The sequence below is a fragment of the Mercenaria mercenaria genome, chromosome 2 (genome assembly GCF_021730395.1).
Source record: "Mercenaria mercenaria strain notata chromosome 2, MADL_Memer_1, whole genome shotgun sequence".
Taxonomy (NCBI): Eukaryota; Metazoa; Mollusca; class Bivalvia; order Venerida; family Veneridae; genus Mercenaria; species Mercenaria mercenaria.
In genome coordinates, this window is record NC_069362.1 from 3,696,472 (window position 1) to 3,724,283 (window position 27,812).

At 35.9% G+C, this 27,812-nt stretch overlaps 1 protein-coding gene and 1 long non-coding RNA gene across 3 annotated transcripts; both read right to left on the reverse strand.

The window, feature by feature from the left end:
* Nucleotides 1–26,419, reverse strand: LOC123563044 (heterogeneous nuclear ribonucleoprotein H3-like). Of its 2 annotated transcripts, none has more exons than XM_045355608.2 (11): nucleotides 26,281–26,419; nucleotides 13,726–13,812; nucleotides 13,062–13,214; nucleotides 12,416–12,556; nucleotides 8,321–8,459; nucleotides 5,070–5,284; nucleotides 4,277–4,369; nucleotides 3,808–4,004; nucleotides 2,904–3,039; nucleotides 2,086–2,193; nucleotides 1–1,144 (listed from the first exon to the last, which is right to left on the reverse strand). In XM_045355608.2, the coding sequence occupies exons 1-11, from the start codon at nucleotides 26,288–26,290 to the stop codon at nucleotides 1,017–1,019; spliced, it is 1,407 nt and encodes a 468-aa protein (XP_045211543.1). In that variant the 5' UTR covers nucleotides 26,291–26,419; the 3' UTR covers nucleotides 1–1,016. The 2 variants fall into 2 exon arrangements, with proteins under 2 accessions (XP_045211543.1, XP_045211542.1); XM_045355607.2 differs by having other exon boundaries at nucleotides 2,074–2,193.
* On the reverse strand, nucleotides 8,489–12,409 carry LOC128550151 (uncharacterized). The gene is made up of 2 exons (XR_008368142.1): nucleotides 9,867–12,409; nucleotides 8,489–9,708 (listed from the first exon to the last, which is right to left on the reverse strand). It is a non-coding gene; the product is annotated as an uncharacterized LOC128550151 (long non-coding RNA).
* Nucleotides 26,420–27,812: the final 1,393 nt, after the last annotated feature.

The following is a 27,812-nucleotide window of genomic DNA, read 5'->3' on the forward strand; positions in this document are numbered from 1 at the left end:
AAAAGTACCTTTGTTTATTCCAATGATAAGATGATAAATGAAACATGTTTCACACTTTCAATGATATATGTAAAAATACAACATGGAGCAACAGTATGGGAACCTGTAGCACATTGAAAATACATCTACAATGCTTCTCTGCCCCATATTTGATGTCAAACACCATAAACAATTGTTTTACCAAAATTTTATTTGTAGTCTAGATTTGGTCCTTTACTTCCACTTCCTAATGGAATAAAGTATGATTCGCATACAAACAGTCTGGATTTCTTTCAAAATCTCTGAGGTACATAAGAATTTTATCAAATGAAAATAATAAGTCTTGCCAAATTACTTACATAAATGAAGTTATTCTATTGTTAAAAGATTGATAACTCAGTGAACATGATTCCAAACAGGTAGCAAACTATTTAGAAAATTTGGTAATTAGCACAATGAAGGACATTTTATTAACAATACATTACAACAAAAATAATGAAGGTCTTCATAACAATGTTCCAAATGGTATTCACATTAATGGATTAAACATTTCCCAAGATGCAATGTGGTATATGGTTTAAAATAGGGTCAATTTGAAACACACAAAATAATTCTAACCCTAAAATAAATTCTACAATATGTGCTTAATCATAACTGTTTTTAACAGAAGTCTTTAATTCAGTTTAATGACTTTATGATATCAACGAGTATTAACTATGAAATAAATTCTTGGCTGGACTGTAAATATTACAAAATATATGATCCCATGAAATGCATGTTTTTGGACAATTCATCCAGTCGTCATTCCTGCTGTAACTGACAGCCTTAGACAAACAACTGCTGAGTGTCAAAATTTTCTGCCATTACTAAACTTTAGAAACTGGAAAATTACAGAGAGAACTTAGATATGTTATTTACAGACAATGATTACTCAGTATTTAACGATCACCAGACAATATCCACAAATATAACTGTTCTGTTTTTGGCAGATGCAGGTTGTTTGATAATTCTATTTTTAGTAAGCAGTCTCTTCCACTTCAGAATGCGGTGTAGTTGGGGTTGTTGTTCATTCGTGATCGCATGTTTGAGCCCATGTTTGAAAATCCATCGCCTCCTCCCATATTGTTCATGCCAAATCCACCACCGAATCCACCACCCATGTTACCTAAAATCATACCATATTTGATTTACACTAATTCATTTTATACGGATATTGTAGTGTTTTCTTGTAAGAAATATTCAAACAAAACAGATGTAAAACAAGGGTTTTGCCATAGTCACAAAATATGCCTGTGGAGAGCTTGTGAAGTTGTCATTCTTGTATCTGACCTTTAACCTCTAAGTCTGACCTTCACCTTAGACCCCATTCATGATGGTGAACAATTTTGACAAGTTAAATAAAAATCATTCCATGCATGAAGAAGAAAATTAATGCTCCGGACAGTCATTTTTGAATTTGACTTTTAACCTGTAAGTTTGATCTTGACCTTAGACCTAGGGACCTGGTTCTTACGCATGACACTCCGTCTCATGGTAATGAACATTTATGCCAAGTTACATCAAAATCCCTCCAAAAGCTCCGGACAAAGTCATTCTTGAATTTGACCTGTAAGTTTGATCTTGACCTTAGACCTAGGGACCTGGTTCTTATGCATGACACTCCGTCTCATAATGATGACACTCTGTCTCATGATGGTGAACATTTGTACAAAAATCCTTCCATGCATGAAGAAGAAATTTTCCGGACAAAGTTTGTGGTCACTTCACTTCTATAAATTAGCAAATTTTTTGCATAAATATTCAAACAAACTTTCAGTAAATTTTTTTAGATGATGAATGACAATATTGCAGTACTTAATACATCTTAATTTCATACTTGATTGCTAATGAATATATGGCAATGACTTAAGCCCAGTGAATGCACTGTAATAATCACAGGTTTTGGCTGTTTTATTATGACAATATTTGTTAAAATTCTAAAGTACCTTTTCTGGAGACTTTGATAATGACATCTAACTTTTATTCAGCTCAAGAATAATGCCAACAACTATTTCCAGAATCTGTAACCTCAACAAAAAGGCTACAAAAATTTACCTTTCCTCATACCTCCCATCATATCCATATCTCCCTCTCCCTGGAAATCATCGCCACCAAACATTCCGTCACTACGGTTACTGGGCGTGGAATTTAGGAATAACTCAATATATCTGTGTTCTACAAAAGATGAAGACTGTTTAATTCTCAGATATCAAAAGACACTATGCATATACATTGGCCTGGATACAGTTTTTATCACTGTCAGATATGGACAAAGTTTAATGCCGCTTTTTCAAATGTGAAATAGTACATTTTCTGATTTTCACAACTATTTAATGCCAAATGAATGACCTTTTACAATATAACTTTGCTAGAATTAAACAAGTGACTGAGTATTGCAGTGGCAATACAGAAGTCCCCTACCAGTAGCCCTGACTTTTAACCACAAGCATAGATGCATGTTGACACATTGTCTCATCATGGGGAACATTTGTGTGTATCACTAAGATGATCCATCAATGCACATAAAGTTATGAAGTAGAAACTATTTTCACTTGACCCTCAATAGTGACCTTGACCTTTAATCAATAAGCATGTCATTCCATGCGTAATCTACATATTGACCTCTATTCACATACCAAGTTTTATGAACCTAACGAACACTTTTTCAGTAATTGCAGGATCCAGACCAACATTCCTATAGTCCCCTTCAGTGTTCCACCAGTAAGGACTTAAAAGGTCATTAGTCATTTTCATTAATCCATTTCAGTATCCAGTCATTTATTTGGGCATCAAAACAAGCTTTCCAGTCATGTTTGTTGAAAATCTGAACCAGTTAAGTTTTAAAATGTACATTTACTGAAAGTATTATCATTCCTTATACATACGCATGTTAGCTTTGTGTTTTTTCATGGCCTCCTTTGCTTCTTGGTGTGTAGAGAAGTCCACGTTGGCTTCACCTGTTGGCCGACCTTGATTGTTGAACTCAAACTCTACCTTGACTGGTACCAGTGGTGAGAAAAACTGTAAGCACAAATCTCCTAAGTAAACCTTTACCTGTTTATATACTGGATGGATATTAGCAGTTAAACAGACACTTTCAACAGGTATTCCGATTATTAACCAAGCTTGTGACCAAATATTCCTTATAAATCACATTAACAAAATTTAATGACATTTGCCTAGTAACTGCAGGCCTCCTAGCAATTTTCCAGTACTGAAATGATAGCTTTTCAAGGATTAAGACATAAATATTTTGTAAACCCCTAGGCTTTTACAAAAGATTAGGAAGACTCTAGGTACTCCAACAGGCATTATCTCGGGCATAGGCAGGGACCTTTGTAGGACCTTCAACAAACAAGCTTGATGGATTCCTCACATAACACAACAAAGAACTCAAAACCATGAGGTAAGAATCAACTAATTTGAAATCCGGGACCTCAACACATAACCAGAGGTCCCAATGGTCAAGAAAAATTTGCTTGAACATAGAAAGACAACTAGACTTTTCATTCAGGCTCCCTACAACCAAGACATAAATTGGGCCTGGTAGCTGCATATTATTACACAAATATAACCTCTCCTATAATGACACGTTGTTCTTTTGTTTTTTTTTTGGTTTAACGTCGCACCAACACGTATAAGTCATATGGCACGTCATAGAAAACACACCCTTCTATTTTCTTCCAAATTACTTATAATTCTTAGTAAATTGAGTTCTCAAGAGCAATAATCTCTCAAAACAACAACACATTTTAGTTTGTTTTTAAATAGAGAAACTATTGTACTTACATCAGCAACATCTTGGTCATTAGCTTGGAATGGCAGTCCCCTCATGTGTACAGAATGTCCCGTCTTACTGATGTAGTGACAGCCTGGCTGACTTCCTCCTTTCATCATCCCCATCCTGTCTCCTCCCATACGACCTTGACCTGACATACCCTGCTGCCTCATGTTGCCACCACGACGATTCATTCCCATTCCCATACCTGAAGATTTTAAGAATCTTTACAATTTATATCGAAAACACAATCCCTCTCTGGTGTCTGCCTACTAAAAAACAGAATGTCCAAACATTTCCATGAGCAAAAATGTCATAATATTTTTCTTCTTTCATTTTAGCCACAACCATTTCTTTGCAACAAGCTGGGCAAAACTATGCATTTTAGAAAACCTACGCAACCAAAGACTGATGTTTGCAAACCTATAACACATATTCCAACAAGCTATATAAGATACAATTAAATGGTAGCGTATTTACCTCCGCCCATACTGCCCATTCCCATACGTCCACTGCCACCACCCATGTTGTTGCCAAATCCCATATCATCATCATAATCATCATCATAGAAACCTGAAATACAGTAATTTATATATCTAACAATATTCTTTACATATTTTCTCATTTCTCTTGCCCTTTCTGAAGGACCAGAAGCAGAACATCCAACATTTAAAACTTGCCACAATAGCAAGTGTTAAATTTTTAAGTGCTCCTTACTGATAAAAGCTAGTAAGACATAGATGTGTTTTTCTTGAAATAATCTGATAGACTATTACTAAGCAAGAGTCAAACCCTTGTGAAAGATGTTATTTTTATTTTTAAAACTATGTTTTTTCTTTAAGATAGTGGGACATTTACAACAAAATAGACAATTTGAATTCAATTTTGTATTTTATGTATGCACTTTTAGCATTCTATAGAAGTTCCAACAAGCCATGTAATTGTATTCAATACAACAGCTGAGAATGCAAAAAATATTTAAGACGAAGTGCACTTACTCAGAAATGCCAAAATGCTTAAAACTAATACGCAATTGCACAGAAATACCAATTGCTTTGTTTGCTTTGGGTTTAACACCATTTTTACCAGTATTTCAGTAATGTAACAGCGGCAAGTTAACCTAACCAGTGTTTCTGGTTCTGTATCAATACAAACCTGTTCTCCACAAATCAACTGCACTCTCCATATTGAGCTAAGCGGGTGGGCTCCAAAAATTCTACTGAGAATATGTAAACATGCCATGAAAATAAAAGCTAACGGGCCAGATTTTTACCTTTGAGATTTCTGCCACCACGACCTCTACCGTAACCCATACCACCGCCCATCCCCATGTTTCCACCCATTCCACCGCCACCCATCATCCTCTCGTTCCTGTTGTACGGGCTTGGGCGCATACCCATCAGTGGGCGAGGCTGCTTTGCCATTCCAAAGTCCTGGTAAATGTTTGCAGTAGCTTCATTTAAACTACTTTTAAATATTTCAATGTATCTGAAAAAAGTCAGAAACGTAAGATGAAATATGGTTATATTACAAAGATATAGATTAGAATATTTTGGACAAACACAACTATCATGGGTTATATCAGTATCTAAATTATAAGTTCCCATTTAATGCTTAATGTCTTAACAGGTATTCCTGAACATGGAAGGTCAGTAAATTGATATTATTCATGTCCCTTTAGGCTTTAAAACTAACCTTTTTCATTGGGAAAATCAATTTCAGTAAAGATAACTCAGTATCACTGGGAATATAAAATTAAGGTCAAAAGAACAACCACAGAATAGCAGTGCTACATAATCGCAAACATTTTACTCTCATTTTACACATGAAACCTTTCCTTTATACATCTTTTTTTACATTTATAATAAAGTTTTACAAACAGACGGTAGTTTGGGATTACACATCTGCACATCATTTTCATTATCTTTTTTTTTCTTAACCTAGTTGCCCAAAGCAAACTTGAAAACAATGTAGATTGCAATATCTCCGAGCTGCATAGCTGCTCAACTGGGCATTAAATATAAGAAATCTGAAAGGCTGCATGCAGGGCTGAGGCAGGAGTATCTTTATAATTCTTGCTAGGATTGAAATCAAACTTGCACTCTGTTATACCTGATACAGAAAAATATAGAAAAGTTAGAGCTGTTGGAGGACAGCAATGCTAGACCATTCAAAAGCCTCATCACAAGAAAGGTTTAATGAATGAATACAACACAGAAGGGAAAACATTTTTGCTTACGGACAGTGTGTCAAGCAACCTTCCTCCTTTTGAACACAATCATACCAACAAGAACTTTACCAACAATTACTATGTTGGAAAGAGGGGCACATCTTTGTCAACTAGATGTGTGACCAAGCCGCCTCCACCTTCTTGTCACTGCATGGTTTCATGACTCTACGAGAAATATTTTCTTAATATAACCACAAGTTAAAACTTTTAAGCACTTTATGAGTAGTTATACCCTTTTAATGCACATGTTTTCAAAGTCAAGGGCCATAACTCTGGTCTGGGAATGTGGAATCCTAATTAAACACCAGGTTCACAACTTTGTGTGCTGAATAACAATATTGTTAGGTTTGATGACCCTGTGTAAAATACTCAACAAGATATGCACAACACAAATTTAGAAGGACGGATGGCTCTAAGTTCAGGTCAGATCATGTGAACTAGAATCAAGAAGTTTAAATTAGCTTACATAATGTGACCTGGACACCAACGGAAAGGAGTGCAACAGCTCTACTTAATCTTTCAATAGCCAAGCTAAAAGCTTCAAATTTCTTTCACTTTCAAATTTTAACAAAACTATGCAGTCAAATTTTAAAGCCTATACAGTATGTTTTCACTTGAGTCTAATGTTCTTGAATTCCTGACTTCTCAAAGTAATTTTTAAATCCAGAGCTCCAGATAAGCTTTTGGTGCAATTGGGTATTTACCCATCACTTTTTGTCTGAATTGGGTATTGGAAATTTGAATTGGGTAAAAATAATATCATTACCCAGCCTTTTCAGAAGTAATTGGGTATTTGCTAAAACCAATTGGGTATTTTACCAATCTCGCACTAACAATTGAGTATTTTTTTGCTTACAGTATACATGGTATATATCATTAAACAGGACTGACTAAGTATTTTAATGGCGCCCTTCAATGTTTAATACAAAAATGTATTTAAAATTGTAATGAATGTTTCATACTGTTGTTTTCTTTTTCACTTTTAATGCAGTCTGAGATCAGTTCATCCACAATATCCCGAACGATGTGGTCACCGCAATATGCATTCTCCCAAAAGATGTCATCCAGTATTGGTGACACTACATCGTCACAAACAGATAACTGTCATTGTTGAACAGCAAAATATCCCACTAATTTGTTTGTTTGTTCTGCAACAATGTTTTTTCCTGCAACCTCTTTATATTTTATCGGCGTAAAATTGTTTACAAAGCGTCCAAATAACACCGATCAGCCGACTGAATGGTCCTGTTATTTTTCCGATAAATTGCAACCTGTTCTGCAGTAACGTATAACCAGTCAGTCAAATCTAGCATTAAAGTCTCGTACCCGTTCTAGTTATAAGGAAAATGCGATACGCAATCTATTTTTTACGAATTGGGTATTAGGAATTTTAATTGCGTTTCAGTACGCACACTGTATGAATTCAATTGGGTTTTCTGCAATTTTAATTGCGTAAATACGCAAATACGCAGCTTATCTGGAGCTCTGTAAATCGTCCTCCATAAAGTGAATTTGATCCTTCTTTCTGAAGTATAGCTATGTGCCTACCATAAACTTTTTTTCTATCACTGACTGTGCCCTACTACTACAAGGTAGATACAAATTTCCACTTTGCCAAATTATTTTTTTTTCCTTAAGAAAAGCTCTATACCACTTCAAAGGAAAGCAACATTCCTACCTCCTTATCTCCATACCGTTCATGTCTACAGTGCCTTTCACGAAGTCAAGAGCAGAGGTACTAAAAAACACTTTTCTTACATATTACAGATTTTCAGTAGAATGTGTTTCGGTACATTTTCAAACGTTAATCTTTGGGAGCACTTTTTCATGAAAATTTTATATACAACAAATTGTACTGAAAATATCATGTGTAAAAATTAGAACTTCTGTAAAGACAAATGATTTTAAATCACAAAATTATAATTCTACGAAAAAAGTAATGATGATGACTATCATTAATCAGCAATGTAAGAATGGTGTTGAAAGTACACCACATGCTCGACTTTTTATATCTGCACTTACTTAAACTTTTCCGCAAGTTGTATTAATTTGATTTCAAGAGATCAAATAAAATGCAAAGAATACACTGCTTCCCAATCAACTAAATCTATTACATAATGAAAAAGATGTAAAGATATAAAATAAACATGGGGTAGTCCCTACGGAGCCCCCTACCAACCATCCCTACCAAACCAACAGCTTTCCCACCGTCAAATACTTCAAGACCCAGTCTTGACTTATGTTCTAGTAAATATTCTTTAATTTCAGCCCCTAACGGGACCCGCCACTCCCACCTGTGCCCAATTCTTTCTTTGTGTTTGAGTAAAGCCTTCTCCGCTATCTCACAAGTAGCGAATTGTACGTAGGCGTCCCCAGTTGTCCTCCCATGACGATCTTCTGGTAGCATTATCCCATTTGGTACTAACTCCAACCCTAGACACCCAGCCCAAAATAAACATACATATAGTTGTAAAATTTATTGACAATCGTGACAAAAAAGCCATATTCACAGCACAACAATTAATTCAATAGACAGCATTATATATCTTACCCCAACTCTCTCCAAATTAATATTGTAATTCCTAAACTGAAGATATTATAATTTGGCATGTTTAGCACTTATATCAATTATGTGGTTTTTTTCAGAATATAAAATATTCCACTGGTAAAATGATATTTTGATAAATTGATATACAGCATTTAATTGTCAAGCTCATACTGCCAAAATACTGCTTTTGATGGTTAGCAAAATAGCTGTTTAAGATATATAAAACCTGTCAAAATGCTGACTCGAACTAAACCCCTAGTTGACAAAAATATTACAAGGTTCTAAACATGAGCCTATGGATAACTGCATTAATTTTGCTAGATTTAAACAAGCGCTGTCTCCATAGGATGACACATGCCCCCGATGGCACTTTGAATGAATAGTTATGGCCGATGTTAGAGTTTAGGACCTTTGACCTACGGAGCTGGGTCTTGCGAAAGATATGGACCGGACATGCCCATCAATGCACTATCATGAAAAAATGACCTTTAACGTCCAAGTGTGACCTTGACCTTTGAGCTACGGACCTGGGTCTTGCGTGTGACACGTCGTCTTACTGTGGTACACATTCATGCCAAGTTATTTGAAAATCCATCCATCGATGACAAAGATATGGACCGGACACGCCCATCAATGCACTATCCTTTAACGTCTAAGTGTGACCTTGACCTTTGAGCTATTCACCTGGGTCTTGCGTGTGACACGTCGTCTTACTGTGGTACACATTCATGCCAAGTTATTTGAAAATCCATCCATCAATGACAAAGATATGGGCCGGACATGACCATCAATGCACTATCCTTTAACGTCTAAGTGTGACCTTGACCTTTGAGCTACGGACCTGGGTCTTGCTAGTGACACGTCGTCTTACTGTGGTACACATTCATGCCAAGTTATTTGAAAATCAATCCATCGATGACAAAGATATGGACCGGACACGCCCATCAATGCACTATCCTTTAATGTCTAAGTGTGACCTTGACCTTTGAGCTACGGACCTGGGTCTTGCGCGCGACACATCGTCTTACTGTGGTACACATTCATGCCAAGTTATTTGAAAATCCATCCATCGATGACAAAGATATGGACTGGACACGCCCATCAATGCACTATCCTTTAATGTCTAAGTGTGACCTTGACCTTTGAGCTACGGACCTGGGTCTTGCGCGCGACACGTCGTCTGACTGTGGTACACATTCATGCCAAGTTATTTGAAAATCCATCCATCGATGACAAAGATATGGACCGGACACGCCCATCAATGCACTATCCTTTAATGTCTTAAGTGTGACCTTGACCTTTGAGCTACGGACCTGGGTCTTGCGCGCGACACGTCTTACTGTGGTACACATTCATGCCAAGTTATTTGAAAATCCATCCATCGATGACAAAGATATGGACCGGACACGAAAATTGCGGACAGACCGACAGACAGACGGTTCAAAAAATATATGCCTCCCTTCGGGGGCATAAAAACAACTTTAATATCATTTCTCAAACAGTAAAAGTTGGTGGCTTAAGATGAACAGAAGTTATATTTTCATGAAGATCTTGTACTACATACATTTAATCTCTCCCAAAAATGTAAGAAAGTCAAATAAATTATTTCAAATCTTTCCATCTCTTTGTGACAAATAATGGTCAAAATTCTTCACCTTCAAAGATGTACGGTCTGATATGAATATATAATGTTTTTCTGTATAAACCTCTGTGGAGTTTGGTGAATGATTAGGATTTATCTTTGGAGAACATATCTTTGAAAACAAATGCTGATATTTAGTTTATTTTGATTTGGTTTAAGACAGATATACACATAGCATGCAGCTGCACCAGAGAAACTCATCGTTTTTCCCTTAACCCTACATAAACAGACGATGTATTTGTCCCTTATGACGAACAATGTCCGAGTAAATTAGGACCATGGACATGAGCATAATTAAGGACAAATACCATATGTATTCATGAAACAAGAGGGTCATGATGACCCTATATTGCTCACCTGTTAAACTTGGCCTTGGAATCATCAAGGTATGTATTCTGACCAAGTTTCAGATGATAGGGTCATAATAAGGCCTCTAAAGTGTTAACAAGCTTTTCCTTTGATCTGAGCAGGTGACCTAGTTTTTGACCCCACATGACCCAGTTTCAAATTTGACCAAAGAATCATCAAGATAAACATTCTGACCAAGTTTCATGAAGATAGGGTCATAAATGTGGCCTCAAGAGTAATAACTAGCTTTCCCCTTTCATTTGACCGGGTCACCAAGTTTTTTTTAACCCCAGATGACTCAGTTTTAAACTTGGCATAGGAATCATCAAGATAAATATTCAGACCAAGTTTCATGAAGATAGGGTCATAACATGTGGCCTCTTGGGTGTTAACAAGCTTTTCCTTTGATTTAACCTGGTGCATAGTTGAAGGAAGGGCCAAAATTGAATTTTGCCCCTTTCAGACGCAGTAACTCTAGAACCCATGATGGAATCTAGCCGGTTGTCGAAAGGAACTGAGATATTATTGTGCCTTAAGGCTATAAGCTGTGTGTAAGTGTTGTTAAAATAGAATGTAAAATGTTACTTCTATCGTGTTCTCAAGGTAAAAATTAACAAATTTACGCTATTTCCGAGGTCAATCAGGGGACGTAACTCCAAAACCATAAATGAAGTCTGTATATGGCTGCAAAAGCCAAAATAGCAAATTTTGGCCCTTTAAGGGGCCATGACACTGGAACACATGATGGGATCTGGCTAGTTTTTGAAAAGATCCGAGATATTACGCCAATACAAATTGTGTGCAAGTCTGATAAAAATCTCGAGTTCACAGGAAATTGTGAACGGATGTCGGACGGACGACAAAAGGTGATCACAAAAGCTCACCCTGTCACTATGTGACAGGTGAGCTAAAAAGCAAATATTGTTAAAATACTTTAACAACTCTGACACCTTTTCCGGTAAAATATTCACAAATCTCATTATGCATACAATAAAAGGAAAATCTTAAGTGCTGTACGATGCCAAGGTAGTGCTGATCTCTGAACATTTAGAAGCAAAATAGCGTAATCTTTTATTTATTGGAGAAAAATGTGGTAGCATCAATCAACAAAATAAAATCCAAATACTATTGGTCACCTCTTTAATTTGGAATTATTTAAGACAAATTCAAACAAGTTTGCCATTTTTAAAGAAAGCAGGAAATCTTAAGTCAACAAAATTAAATGACTTTACAGTCCTCAGAAAAACATGTATAATGAAGTTTTTTGAAACTAAAAAAGTACTTTAAAATGAATGGTGTAAAATAATAATTATCCCGTAGTTATCCCTAAGATAAATGCTAATGTTTAAGTTCTGTATTGTCTTCCATCAGATGTCAGAATTTTAACGCATCTGGGCAGGTTTGAACAGCATTGCTAACAGAATTAAGTTTGGCTAGTAATAACTAGGTCATCTTTGATCCGTACATGACCTGTACCAGTTTAAAGGATTTATGGTCAACTCAGCACTATTAAAGAAAACGCATATAGGTTGATTAAAACTATTTTATCACATTTTTTCTATATGAGTTCTTATTTTGCTTAGTCCAGGTGATCAGTAAGTACAATTATTATTTCAACAGAACCTTTCTTAATTTTACAAGTTTCACTTTTATAGCATATACATGTATCCTAACTATAACAATCGCATAAAGTAAAATCAACATACTCCATGAAACTGATGATGAAAGTGGACTTCAAATCTGCTCAGAACCTCAACTAACACATCTGATATTTCATCACTTATCATCAAAACTACCATACTTTTCCAAATAAATATATGTGAATATAATGTTCAACAGTCAATTCTTTACCTGAAAAGAACTGTGCAATTTCCTCTTTTGAGCAACCAAATGGCAGTCCTCTCAACCTGAGAACAGCCTCGCCAGACTGCGGCTGATTTCGGCTTGATCGTTTCACCACCCATTCCATCTCACTTTGTTTCGATCTAAACACTGGAACAAATTTGTATTGAACATATTTTATATCATTACGAAATCTATATGACATATTGTGGCGGTTTTTCGAAGTATTTTCTATTCTGATGTTCTTTTGAATAATAACTTGTACAAGTATTATTTGTAAATGAAGTCAGACTGTTGTCAATTTTAAATCCATTCATTAGTTCCAGTTTTTTTCAAGATAACTGATAATTTTCCCCCTCAAATTAATGACTCAATTTAAACTGACCCTTCTGATACGTTTTTTTTTATAACTAGTAATAAGACCTGTATGTCAATTTTTAATTTATATAATAGATAGTTTTTTAACTGTGGTTCTGCATGTTTAAAAAAAAAAACTTACTTCAGTTACCTAACACTGCTCACTGCTGGGAATGATGAAAAAACACACCGTGCGAATTTAATGAGGTCTCCATAATTATGAGTGTTTTATCATCAGTGTAAAGTTACGAATTCATTTCAATGCCTCTGCTTTCCAAGCTATAAAAGTACTACAAACCTTCAATATATCTCTGTCCCATATGGTCTTTATGACGTGTTAATGCAGCCTCAACATCTTCCTCAGACTCCAGTTCAATAAACGCCTCTCCACTTGGTCGTCCCTCCCGAGAAAATGTGAAGTGAACGCCATTTGGTACAATTCTTACATTCTCTAATATCAGATAAAAGAAACAGCACAATTACTTATTGCAACTTAAGTATTTCAAAGAATGCAATCAAATAATTCTTTTTTAATGTATTTAATGAATATATATTAATTAATATATTTTTAATATATTAAAAACTAATTATTACCTCGTATATCTATTTTTTTTTTAAAAACCAAACCAGGAGAAAAAAAGCTGTAACTAATGGTGACAAATGCCCCCGCAGCGCCTTGACCTTTGACCTGGTGACCCCAAAGTCAGTAGGGGTCGTGTACTCAATAAGTACTATCAGCATGTTAAGTTTGAAGGTCCTGGGTGCACTGGTTTGCGAGTAAAGTGCCTTCATGCAAAAAGTTAACGTTAAAAGTTGTTGTGACAAACTAACGGACGGACAGTTGAAAACTAATATGTCCCCTTTGGGAGCATAAAAAGATGTTATGTTTAGGGGAAATGATTCTAAATTTCAGTATAAAAGCTGTCACTAATACATAAGAGCCATGTAAAACTATGACGTACCTCCAAAGAACTCTGTGACATCATCAGCTGTCGCTGACCATGGTAAACCACGAAGCCGACATACAAATCCATCATCTATATTATTTCCTATAAGAAGATGAAGTTTGTACTACAATATTTGTTAAGTTACTTCAAAGTTTATATTCATATAAAAAACGTTCGTACATATTAAAAGAAATCGGCAGCAGCACTTTCTAATCAGTTTATAGTAAAATCTACCATTGTGCCATATTTTACACATCAAAACCCATAACTGAAGGCAGAAATAAGACAATTTTGAACTGGCCTAAAAGTTTACTCTACGCCGCCATCTTGCTTCTTTGAAATACGAGACTGACCTTTCAGCCACGCGAATCACTAAGAGAGCACTAACGTTTGAAGTTGCATCAGCATCTTGGTGACAAAAAAAGATAATGGTATTTTTATTGAAATTGATTTGAATTATTATTTTCATAGATAAATCCTTAAGAAAACTGGTATGTATAAATTATACTATTGTTTACAAGGTGCTCTACATGTATATTTTTAGCGATTAGGGCGGTGACTAGGGCTGTCATCGATAGAAACGATATCGATGTATCAACGATATTTTTTGGTCGATCGATTATCGATTCCCATTTTCAAAAATCGATATTTTAAAGAGAGAAAAAAACAACTGTCTAGATAAACACTCAGACCCTCTAAAACAACTTTTTCTGCCTGCAAAAATGTGCCGAAAGTAAAGGAAGTTGTCAGAAAAAGGTCATGTCTAAACTTGTACCGTAGCAGTCTTTTCCCACTAGCCGGCACTACCTATATGGGTAGAAGTAAAAAGGGCTCAACTTCAGAATCTATTTGCAAAAAGTTACGTTGTCCTGTCTTGAAAGGTCGCTTCGTTGTTTGTGCATGTAAAAACATAGAGTATATATACTGTTTCTACGTCAATCTCGGCTTTTTACTTGTTCGCGTATAGCTGATCACTCAGTAAAAGGTACAGAATTTAGCTAGTGCCCGTAACAATAACAATCAAAGATGGCCGAAGAGGAAGCCGTTGCCGGCTTAAATAGTGGAAAAACAGTCAAAAGACGGAAGGAAAAGCTTTGTTTGTGTTCGTAGAAACACAGGGTGTTGCTTAAACATGCCTTTCAGTACAACAAACAAACAGTCAAACACTACAAATTTGAGACCCATTGAAAACTTGAGCAGAAGTTAAAAAAGAAAACAAAAAAAAACAACAACAAAAAAAAAAAAACACGCGGTGCCAGTACCTAATCCGAATGTAAACTTGTGCAAGGTAAAAATTAAGACAGGGTATGAAACAGACTAAAAATAAATAAAAACATTGTAAATAAATAAATTAATTAATTTAATAAATAAATAGATATCTGTGGAAGAGAAATGCAGAATTTTAGCTGTTTGAAACCCAACTCCAGTGCCTGGTATTATAGTTTACTAGGTTGTAAAGTAGGATAAATGCAAAAGAGGAGTGAAGGCACAATGAAGATCTATAAAAGATTTCATTAATTTTCATTTATTTTATTTATTTCATAGATACAAATACAACACAATCAAACAGTAATATAAAAAGTAGGCAAAAAAGACATAACATTAACAAGAAGGTATATAGCATGCCCATAAACAAAGAGATTATCTAAGTTAATAATCGATATATCGATGTATCGTCGATATTTGTCTTCCGATATATCGGTATCGTCGATATGCAAAAGACCCAATCAATGACAGCCCTAGCGGTGACGTCATGCGAGAATCTCGCGATTCAACAATGGCCGCCGAAATGATGCTGATCTAACAGTGACTTGTAAAAATCGGCAATTTTATTGTAAGATTTGCTTTCATAATTTGATAAATGGTGTTAACTGATGTAGAATAGATAGAGGATATTTGTTTGTTTGCAGTGTGATATCGAAATATATCTTCACCAATAAGGGAGACAATTCTGGTATTTTCACTCAGGCTCCTGAGTGAAAATATCAGAATTGTCTCCCTTATCGGTGAAGATATATTTCGATATCACACTGCAAACAAACAAATTTTCTTTTTATTTTATGGTAATTGGTGAAGATCAACAAATTTTCTGTTTTTTACATGCTAACATGTTCAAATAAAACCAATACTTCATGATGATATTAGGATTTATTTAGGCTACTGTGTTACATATGATGTATCCGCTAAATTACCATGGACACTCAGGCACATTGATATTGAATATTGGTCCTTGAAATCAACACGACGCCATTTTGTTTTTGAAAACAAAAACTACATTTAAAATACTTTGTTATTAAATGCACAATCCTCGGCCAACAGACAGTAGTTAAGTAAGCATATTTAAAACTTTTCGGTCAATGCCGTCAGTTCGTTAAATAACCGGAAGCTTGCTTTCTTTACAAACGCTGAAGGTTAGATTAAACAAGAGCACCGCCTTGCGGGTGCTGACGCTCATCTGATTTTTTTTTGTATAATAGAAATATTGTCTTACCCATGATTTTCTAAGTCTAAAAAAGGCCATCATTCTTGCAAAAAGCAGGATAGAGTTATGTTTCTTGATGTACAGTGTCCACTTATGATGGTGAAAAACTGTTGCAAGTTTTAAAGCAATAGCTTTGATAGTTTAGGATAAAAGTTGACTTAAACAAAATACTCAACCAAGAAAATGATTTTCTAAGTCCAAAAGGGGCAATAATTATTGCAAAAAGCAGGATGGAGTTATGTTGCTTGCTGTACAGGGTCAGCTTATGATGGTGAACAAGTGTTGCAAGTTCCAAAGCAATAGCTTTGATAGTTTAAGAGAAAAAGTTGACTTAAACATAAAACTTAACCAAGAAATATGATATTTTCTAAGTCCAAAAGGGGCTATAAATCTTGCAAAAAGCAGGATGGAGTTATGTTTCTTGCTATACAGGGTCAGCTTATGATGGTGAACAAGTGTTGCAAGTTTCAAAGCAATAGCTTTGATAGTTTAAGAGAAAAAGTTGACCTAAACATAAAACTTAACCAAGAAACCTGATATTTTCTAAGTCCAAAAGGGGCAATAAATCTTGCAAAAAGCAGGATGGAGTTATGTTTCTTGCTGTACAGGGTCAGCTTATGGTGGTGAACAAGTGTTGCAAGTTTTAAAGCAATAGCTTTGATAGTTTAGGATAAAAGCTGACCTAAACATAAAACTTAACCAAGAAAACTGATTTTCTAAGTCCAAAAGGGGCAATAATTCTTGCAAAAAACTAGATGGAGTTATGTTTCTTGATGTACAGGGTCTGCTTATGATGGTGAACAAGTATTCCAAGTTTCAAAGCAATAGCTTTGATAGTTTAGGAGAAAAGTTGACCTAAACATAAAACTTAACCAAGAAATCTGATATTTTCTAAGTACAAAAGGGGCCATAAATCTTACAAAAAGCAAGATGGAGTTATGTTTCTTGCTATACAGGGTCAGCTTATGATGGTGATCAAGTATTCCAAGTTTCAAAGCAATAGCTTTGATAGTTCAGGAGAAAAGCTGACCTAAACATAAAACTTAACCAGGCAACGCCGACGCAGATGCTGACACCGACAACCGCTCAAGTGATGACAATAACTCAGTGTTCGAAATTCACGGTAGTCCGACAGCCCGTGGCTACCAAATTTCAGCTTGGGCTACCGATTTTCCACAGGTACAAGCCCGACTGGGCTACCGAATTTTCCTCATTTGTTTAAAAACAAGAGATCACAGAGTGATCTTGGCGCCCACCAATGTGCCATTTTTGGGTGTTCCAAATTTCAAGACTTACTGACTAGCTCAAGGTCAAATTTCATTTCCGTACACAACACTGTGCATATGGTCCAAATTCGAAAGCTGTAGCTTGAGAAATGTGAAAGTAGGTCACTAGGTCAATGTCAAGGTCAAAGTTTGTTTCGGTACACAATCCTATGCATGTGGTCTAAATTTGAAGCCTGTAGCTACAGAAATGTGAAAGTAGGTCACTAGGTCAATCTTAAGGTCAAAGATCATTTCGGTACACAAAACTATGCAAGTGGTCCAAATTTGAAGGCTGTAGCTTGAGAAATGTAAAAGTACATCACTAGGTCAAAATCAAGGTCAAATTCTATTTCGGAATACAAAACTATGCATGTGGTCCAAATTTGAAGCCTGTACCTTCAAAAATGTGAAAGTAGGTCACTAGGTCAATGTAAAGGTCAAAGTTCATTTCGGTACATAAAATTATGCAAGTGGTCCAAATTTGAAGGGTATAGCTTGAGAAATGTAAAAGTAGGTCACTAGGTCAAAATCAAGGTCAAATTTTATTTTGGAATACAAAACTATGCATGTGGTCCAAGTTTGAAGCCTGTACCTTAAAACTGTGAAAGTAGGTCACTAGGTCAATGTAAAGGTCAAAGTTCATTTCGGTACACAAAACTATGCAAGTGGTCCAAATTTGAAGGCTGTAGCTTGAGAAATGTAAAAGTAGGTCACTAGGTCAAAATCAAGGTCAAATTTTATTTTGGAATACAAAACTATGCATGTGGTCCAAATTTGAAGCCTGTACCTTCAAAAATGTGAAAGTAGGTCACTAGGTCAACGTGAAGGTCAAAGTTTTTTTCGGTACACAAAACTATGCATGTGGTCCAAATTTGAAGGCTTTAGCTACAGAAATGTGAAAGTAGGTCACTAGGTCAAAATCAAGTTCAACTCATGTCAAGGTTCATCTTGCCACTCAAAAATATACATGTGGTCCAAATTTGAAGGCTGTAGCTACAGAAATGTGAAAGTAGGTCACTAGGTCAAAATCGAGGTCAACTCATGTCAAGGTTCATCTTGCCCCTCAAAAATATACATGTGGTCCAAATTTGAATGTTGTAGTTATTGGCAAGAACATTTTAAAAGCTTTTCCCTATATATGTCTATATGAACCATGTGACCCCCAGGGCGGGGCCATTTTTGACCCTAGGGGCATAATTTGAACAAACTTGGTAGAGAACCACTAGATGATGCTACATTACAAGTATCAAAGCCTTAGGCTTTTTGGTTTGGACAAGAAGATTTTCAAAGTTTTTCCTTATATAAGTCTATGTAAACCATATGACCCCCAGGGCGGGGTCATATTTGACCCTAGGGGTATAATTTGAACAATCTTAGTAGAAGACTACTAGATGATGTCACATACAAAATATCAAAGCCCTAGGCCCTGAGGTTTTGGACAAGAGGTTATTCAAAGTTTTTCCCTATATAAGTCTATATAAACCATGTGACCCCCAGGGCGGGGCCATATTTGACCCCAGAGAAATAATTTGAATCATCTTGGTAGAAGACCACTAGATGATGCTTCAAACCAAATATCAAAGCCCTAGGCTCTGTGGTTTTGGACAAGAAGGTTTTCAAACTTTTTCCCTATATAAATCTATGTAAAATATAGAAATAAACAAAGGGCCATAACTCACTCATAAATTGTTGAACCAGTCTGATTTTCAGGGGGACACAACTAGGGTACCAACACATCATTCTGACAAAGTTTGGTCAAAATCCCCCCAGTAGTTTCTGAGGAGATGCGATAACGAGAAATTGTTAACGGACGGACGGACGGAATGACGGACGGACGGACCACGGACGCAGAGTGATTTTAATAGCCCACCATCTGATGATGGTGGGCTAAAAACATGCTAATTAAACGAGTACTGCATCGTGATTTTCCAGACTGAGAAACGCTTACGGAATTATTGGTTTTTGCACTCTTACGTGTTGACAATCAAACACAGTGTCAAAGACGTAACCGCAGCGCTAATTGGCTGAATACAAACACCTCTAGCGTAACAGATAATTTGATTAGCTTCCACACTTCTCGCGAAAATCTCACAAGTACCTGCAGTAGGCGAAGCTTAAATTACGCTATCAGCGTGTGTGTAAATGTGTATTCAGCACTCGGTATTACATCTTACAAATTATCAACAGTCCGAGTTGCAGTAATTGGCGAGTGTGGATCCTAAAAAATCGGGCATAACAGTTTAGATTTCCTTTTGGCAAGGAGTGTCATGTCCGATGCTTTTGGACTCTGACGATGCTGATCTGGACTGGAGTATTTCGAGTTAAAATGTTTAAAAAACATGGTAAACATGTACTGTAATCTCTGTATGTCTTTTTTATTACTTCAAAAATGCATAGAGATGTCTGTAAAACAAAATGTTATATGGTGCAAAAATTATGTATTTTAAGGTGTTAAAGTTCGGGCTAGTGAAATTGGTGTCGAGCTTGGAAAATTTTTAATCTGGTAGCCCGAATGGGCTATTGGATTCAAATCTGAATTTCGTACACTGATAACTCATCATTTTTTTTCAAACAAGAGCTGTCCGTAAGACAGCCAAGCTCGACTATTCGAAATATTGTCCCAGAAGCAGGAAAATATTACCCAAAAAGGTTAAATATCAAAAGAGTTTTAAGTTCAAAAGGGGGCATAATTTGACCAAAATGCATATCAGTTATGGGACTTGCTGCTATCAACTAGTTTTATAACCCCGAAGGCTCATGTGAAGCTTCAATTCAATATCTGCATTAGTTTTGGAAATAGAAACTCGCATGTAAAACTTTAACCAGAATTTTCAAAGTCCAAAAGGGGGCATAATTTGCCCAAAATATATGCCAGAGTTATGGGACTTGACCCAGTGAGGTTGGTAATTGATCTAGAAAAAGAAAAAATAAGTTTCAAATCTATATGCCTTTTAGTAATTGCTGTATGTACTTGCACGCAAAACTTTAACCAGGATTTTCTAAGTCCAAAAAGGGGGCATAATTTGCTCAAAATACATGTCAGAGTTATGGGACTTGACCCAGTGAGGTTGGTAATTGATCTAGAAAAAGAAAAAATAAGTTTCAAATCTATATGCCTTTTAGAAATAGCTGTATGTACTTGCACGCAAAACTTTAACCAGAATTTTCAAAGTCCAAAAGGGGGCATAATTTGGCCAAAATGAAGGTCAGAGTTATGGGACTTGCTGCTATCAACTAGTTTTATAACCCCGAAGACACATGTGAAGTTTCAAATCAATATCTGCATTAGTTTTGGAGATAGTAACTTGCATGTAAAACTTTAACCAAAATTTTTCTAAGTCCAAAAGCAGCGACTTTTTTTGCCATTTTGGGAAAGCATCCGCGCAGGGGTTCCACTAGACCTGAAAACCCAAGAGTCCCAGGACCCTTGGGCCCAAATTTTGAAGGGTCCTTTTCCAAAATACAGGAGTCCTGTCCCACCACGTCCATATAATTGACTATATTTTTTTTATTTAGTAATACGTAGATCTTTACCTAAGAAAACAATAAACCCAAGATCATGTTACAGCATAATAAAAATGTCAGTTTCAGGTGATATAGTCTCATATTGTAAACTAATATTTATCAAAATTCATGTTATTTTGATTAGGTTTTTCTTCTATATTTCATTTAATTTTTAATAACAGAACAGTGCTATAACACTCTATAAAAATGTATCCAAAATGTACTATCCGGATACTGGTACACTTTCGGAATGTCATCGGAATGTAGTTTCTGCTTAGTTTACTTGGCCAACTAAGCTAAATCAGAGATAGTTCCTCAAATAATGATGCTATTTATTATTAAAAACTGCATTGAAAGTCAGTTTTTTTAAGGAATTTTGGAAATATGCATATGACATCGGGTGTAATTAGACTCGTGAACGGACATTCAAAATTTATTTTTGCTTTCAAAATTCATCAAAATTTGTGAAGTTTCTTGTTGAAATTACGGTATGATCACTAAACAATGGTCTAATTTAAAGTTGGCATGAAAAAATCTTGCAGGGCACTTCTCACATGCTCGTAATCAGCTGCTTACGATAATTTAATAATTGGCGCCTTTTTTGACAGTACACAGGATCAATACTCTTTATCAATTAATTTCAACACTTCATTGATTCTTCTTACCTATGTGCACTCACCGTGACGTAACTTGCTGATAAAAAAATCAGCGAGGCATGTCTACAGGAGAAACGGCGGGATTTAGCAGAAGATCAAAGGCATGACCGCGAGTGTTTATTTTGGAATACACGTGTCTATCGTGGAAATAGTTTTACTGAAGGAAATGAATGATAAGAGAAAGGATTATCAAAGGAAAATGCCTCCGGGTCCCGAAGGACGCACAGGCAAGTATCATGCCGGGTCCTTTGAGCGTCTTTTGAAAATCTCTCGGGTCCGGACCCGGGGTCCCGGGTCAAATGGAACCCCTGATCTGCGTCCGGATGATTTGGGAAAAATAGCGTCGTTTTCATCCTAATTGGGAATTTTGTGTAACATACAAAATTACAATAACCCCTTTCCTGGATCTAATTGAGTTACACTAGAGCTAGTGTTCTGATCATCACAACAAGATACAGTGGCCTGACTCTGAGATAACAATGGTTGTTCTAAAGGCACACACTCTGGCACAAATTCAACCGGAGTTACACAAGAGTTCTCCTGACTCTGACATGAAAACGACACCGGTGTCGACGATTCAACGGACGTTTCCTCAGTCAGAACAGGCTGTGAAGATGCCCGTGAGAATCTGAACTCCACAAGGCATTTGCAGCCAGCAAGCTTGGATTTTGTTAGCCTTTGAACATTATATTTGCTGTTGTGACTCATTGTTCGCACAGTTTGTCACTGGTTCTACAGAAAAAGATCGTGGAAACCGATTATCGAGAAACAATACATGGTGCGATTGATTAAATTCGCGCTTGTGATGACAGAGAACATGTTCTGAATTTTCATCGGGTATTTGCACTTTGCTCAAAATTAGCAAACACTCGATTAAAATTCGGAACATATTTTCTATAATCGGCGAATTTCACGATGTCGGGACAGCAGCCGTTTCAAAAATGTTTGTAAGCCATTTTTGGGAATAATTTGGTCTGAAATTGGGAAAAATGGTCATTATTTTCAATTGGGAAAGGGTCCGTTTTACGGACCCTATTAAAGAAGGAAAAAAATCGCTGAAAAGGGGGCATAATTTGCTCAAAATACATGTCAGAGTTATGGGACTTGACCCAGAGAGGTTGGTAATTGACCTAGAAAAAGAAAAAATAAGTTTCAAAGCTATATGCCTTTAATTGATGGCTGTATGTACTTGCATGCAAAAACTTAACCAAGGTGTGACGCCGACGCCAGGGTGAGTAGAATAGCTAGACTATTCTTCGAATAGTCGAGCTAAAAATCAGATGAGCTAAAAACAACCCGAACAACGTAAACAACCGGCGAATATCCAAATGTCCGTGGAAAATCAAGTTGCAGAATTAAATATCATCCATGGATTTAATGGAAATATTGCTCTAGGAGCTGTATAGCATAACGAATAGGGATGGAATTTGGAACACAACTGGCTGGGTGGGGAAGAATTTGTCGAAAAATGCTGGCATATTACGTAAGGTTGAGTTGATGACTTATGATAATAAACTAAGACAACAACCAACTAAATGTGCTGTCGCCAGTAAAATCTACCATACGATAGTGAAGAACCGATGAAAAGTGGAGGAATAACGTATAGCTACATCACTGGCAAGGCCAAGCAACCAAGGGCAAGGTAACATTTCTAGACTAGAGCATTAGATCTACTGTTATTTCTAGTTTGTCCTATATAGGATTATACAAATACAAATACAAATACATGGCATTTATATAGCGCAAAAATTATAAAATATTCTATTGCGCTTTACAATTACATAACACACATTTAACATATATACATACAAAATATGAACAGGATTCTAGAACTTAGATTTAAAGATTTGGACATATATAAATACTATTTTACACCACTTCTGAATATTTTGTATTTTAACAAGACTACACTCATTGTTCATAAAACTGCCTAAATAAATGTGTTTTCAGTTTTGATCTAAAGCTGGCTTCAGACTGAATGTTTTTCAGATAGCTAGGCAGATCGTTCCACCATTTGGGACCAATGACTGCCATAGATCTGTCTGCTAGTTTTGTTCGCCGTCTAGGGATGTTAAAGTTAGTGTCACTTTGTGAGCGAAGTCTGTATCGTTGCCGAGTAGGTACAAACATTTCCCTCAGATATACTGGAGCTGTACCATTGATGACACGGAAGACTATTACTAAAACTTTGAACATGACTCTAGCCTTAACTGGAAGCCAGTGTAATTCTTTCAGAAGTTCGGTACTTGGTTTTTCATAGGAAACATTCTTGACTACTCTAGCGGCATGATTTTGGACTCGCTGTAGTTTATTGATTTGGTAGGCTGGAATTTCTGTAAATAAACTGTTGCAGAAGTCAATGTGAGAATGAACCAATCCATGCACTAATGATTCAGTTGACTTCTGTGTGAGATGTTTCCGTATAGCCCTAAGGTTTCGTAACTGTACATGAGCTATCTGACACTTTTTCTGAATGTGATGGTCAAAGTTGAGTGTATTGGTCATAGTTACACCTAGGTCTCTGACATGATCGACGCATTTTACGTCACACCCACCAACGTTTACACTTGTGATGTCCAATTTCGCTAACTGTTGTCTTGTTCCATACATAATAATTTCAGTTTTAGACTGATTCATTTTCAGTTTGAAGGTTGTCATCCATTTTATGATTTCATTTAGACAACTGTCGAGTTGTTGAAGAACAGTTGTCTCATTTTGAGAATTTCCCGCTTGAATTTTTAACGCAATCTTGTGGTCGTCCGCGTATCCATAGAGATCAGCTGGATATTTCTGCACCACTCGGTTAAGAGCCGATATATACAGGGTAAAGATCACAGGTCCGGCACAAGAACCCTGCGGGACACCAAACCTTAGTGGCTCCGTGTCAGATGCTGACTGTTCGACTAAAACTTTCATTGTTCTGTTCGTGAGATAAGATTCTATCCATTTCAAGGGAGTGCTATGTATACCAAAGTCATCTTGAAGGATTTGAATCAGTATCGGGATATCGATGGTATCGAACGCTGCACTCAAGTCGATCATGACCACGATTGTTATTTGATTTTCATCTATGGTTTCCAAAAGATCATTATACATTTTGATTATCTAGCTGTACATGTCTCCTGTATGGCTTGAATGTTATGAAAATAATAGGATACTAGCAATTATAAAGGCAACAAAGGGAGTTAATTATAGAATATATTTCAAGGGAGATAATTTTATTTGAAAAAAAAATAGTTCGGCACTGTGAGTGATATAGAGAAATATCTCACTGATACTTTTCAATATTTCACCAGTTAGCATAAAATAAAAGTAATTATTTTATCAAGATACCCATATACTTCGTTCAGAATTTGAGTTGACTACGTTTGCGATGAAAAGTTGGACAACTTTTTATTTTCATAGTAGGCCTGGTCCAAAACTCTAAAGCTGCAACATATGAAAAAGCGGCATTTATAGTTTTGGAAGCCAGGACTAGGACCTGCATAAAAAGCACCCAAAAGTGATGGTCAGCTGCAATATTATGATAGGCTATACTAAGTAGTAGTCCTATCAATAAGACCTGACATAACATATTTTAACATTTTGACGTCTATCCGTTATGTCAGGTCTTATCGGATCGCCATTTATAACATGTAGTGAGAAGCGAACACACTTCATGTCACCTTTAATCTTCAAATTATGAACAACATTTATAACCCAATCCGAAGTGAAAGAACACTACTTACACCGAAAGTAATCATTTTATCAACTGCATATGTAAAATAATTCCCAAAATAAAAGTTACTATTCATGTATAAATATCGAGTAGTTTCATTCCACTGTATATATCGCCATGTATCTGTGTTATGGTGTGCAACATTGCCGATCTATTCTGAATAAACACAGTTTATTTTGAGAATCAATTTTAGACAAAATATTTTCCCTCTAGATCACTTGGCAAATAGTTCACATTGAAAATTGTTTTCGTCTAAGTCGATTCTAAATATATTATAACCTGCTGTATATGCTTTAAAAATGGCGGAATGTGTATTCAAAACTGTACACAATTGGCATATATTGGATATAAGGGGTTTTAAAGGTAAATTTAAACGATATGTTACTAGAATATGATAAATAACGGTAGGCTAAACAGTTTAAACCTGCGTACATAATTCACTTCGGATTGGGTTATAACATATCATTTCATTAACAACTGTTTCTCTGACAGCGCCGCCCAGTGATAGTCGGAAATCGACGGTTGGGTGAAAGATGTAATGTACATTGTATATTTTAAGTGTGAGAAAATGCTACATTCTACTGATTAGGGCCCTTTTAGACGTTACAGTGCAGAATGATTGAAAATGAAATGTAAAATAATAAAATAATGACTGTTGAAGGTAAAATGAGCATGTACACGTCTAATACTATACTAAGTAGGAGGTATCAAAAGGATGAAGTTTAGTTAGGAAAGGCCCGTATCACAAAACATTACAACGTGGGCCTATGGAAATTCAGCATATCCCTTTGGACTTAGTTGGAGGACCTAACCTGCTGTAACGCGGAAACATGTGACACAGAAAAAGGACATAAAAACAGAAAAGAATAACTGAGATTAGGGATGTATGCCACTGTCCATTGTATAGAATACATGTTACAGATATTTGTGTTAAGTTCAAGATACCTGACTGCATGGCGCTTGTGTAAATCTTTGAAAAAATCTAACTGAATTTTTTGGAATTTCCAAAATGGCGGCTTTATTCGGTGAAAAGGATATATATCTCCTCGTACGATTTGTCCTGTAGCGTGGGTCCAAAAGAAATCAGAAAAAGAAACTTTTTCGCGGAAAGTACCGGTAACTAAGCCCAAAAATGTTCCAGAAAAAATATATGAAAGGAAACATGAAGAACCTGGAATAACCAACACGCATGTAAGAAATGACTTTGCTGAAAGCAGAGAATCAAGAGCAACAAAGGATCATTGAAATAGGCCAGACGACAAATATCAAAGCAGCGGGCCTCACGGTGTCGTCAGCCACAATAAAGAAAGACGACATAGTATCCCAATGTAAAAGGGCTCACTCAGAACACCAAACAAGCGATATGTCTCAAAGTAGCTGGATCATAACCCTTTTTTTAATTAACTTTTAACAGTCGGAAAATTTCCATGATCAATAATCTAATGAGGTTTTTTTAAACAACATCCCAATTAAACTCAGATTTTAATAAACCTTTCCGCAAGATACAAGATACAAATTTTATTACATATTTAGATATTAGCTATGTAGCTCTCTCCATTGACCGACATAGATAACAAAAGTATATTTAATAACATAATAAAAATGTACCTATTAGATCTATATAGAGTTACAACACATCAAGCAAATCACAGTTAATGAGTAATACATGAGTTATACATACAAATTTGGTTAAACCTGAAATACATCTGTTAATCTTGGCCTATGCCTAAAAACTAGTTAAAAGCAAATAGAGGTTAAAACACTGAATTTGAAAAAGAACACTAACGCGTTGTTAGAAATGGTTTTAAAGACATCTACCACATCAAATCAGATTTGTTATGAACTGATTAACAGCTGCATTTCATAGGTCAATAAAACAATATCATACTACTTAAGAGCAGACAAGTCAAACTACAAACTAAAAACTAAAACCGCAGAAATATTTTTCTTTTACAGATTGCTATAAAATTCTAAGATCAAATCCTAATCCCGATGGTAAATTTTAATAAAAGATATAAGCAGTTTATGTTATCGGTAGCTCTGTTGAAGGAGCTGTTTGGTAATTAAATGAATACTTTCATTGAAATGTTCAACTATCTATCTATATCTATACAATAATGTCAGCTAACATTTGCACGACCCTCTAAACATCATTCTTTAGAATCAGTTAAATGCGAACGAAAGTTCCTTACTACTTTAGACTTAACTGTCCTTACGTTTGGAAAACTTATCTTATTTCATATCCAAATCTGTTAAGCTATTTATTTACAATTGTTCGTTTAGTAATAACCGCGAGAGATGTATTGTTTTCTGAAATCTGCGTATTTCCACGTTTTCTATTGTTGTATTACAATTCGTATTGTTTATTGTTCCTGATTTTACTGTTTTATTTTTTTTAGGATTTCTTTGTATGTACTATCTATACTGTACTCTGTCCAATAAATGGAAAAATCTACAACATCGTTGATTTCACCATA

Excerpts from the sequence above, each read along its gene's own strand:
- LOC123563044 (XM_045355607.2), bottom strand. Across the intron at positions 12,557-13,061 it reads GGGACAGAGATATATTGAAG|TGTTTAGATCGAAACAAAGT; the intron begins GTTTGTAGTACT and ends AATTTGTTCCAG. Across the intron at positions 3,040-3,807 it reads ATGACCAAGATGTTGCTGAT|TTTTTCTCACCACTGGTACC; the intron begins GTAAGTACAATA and ends TTGTGCTTACAG.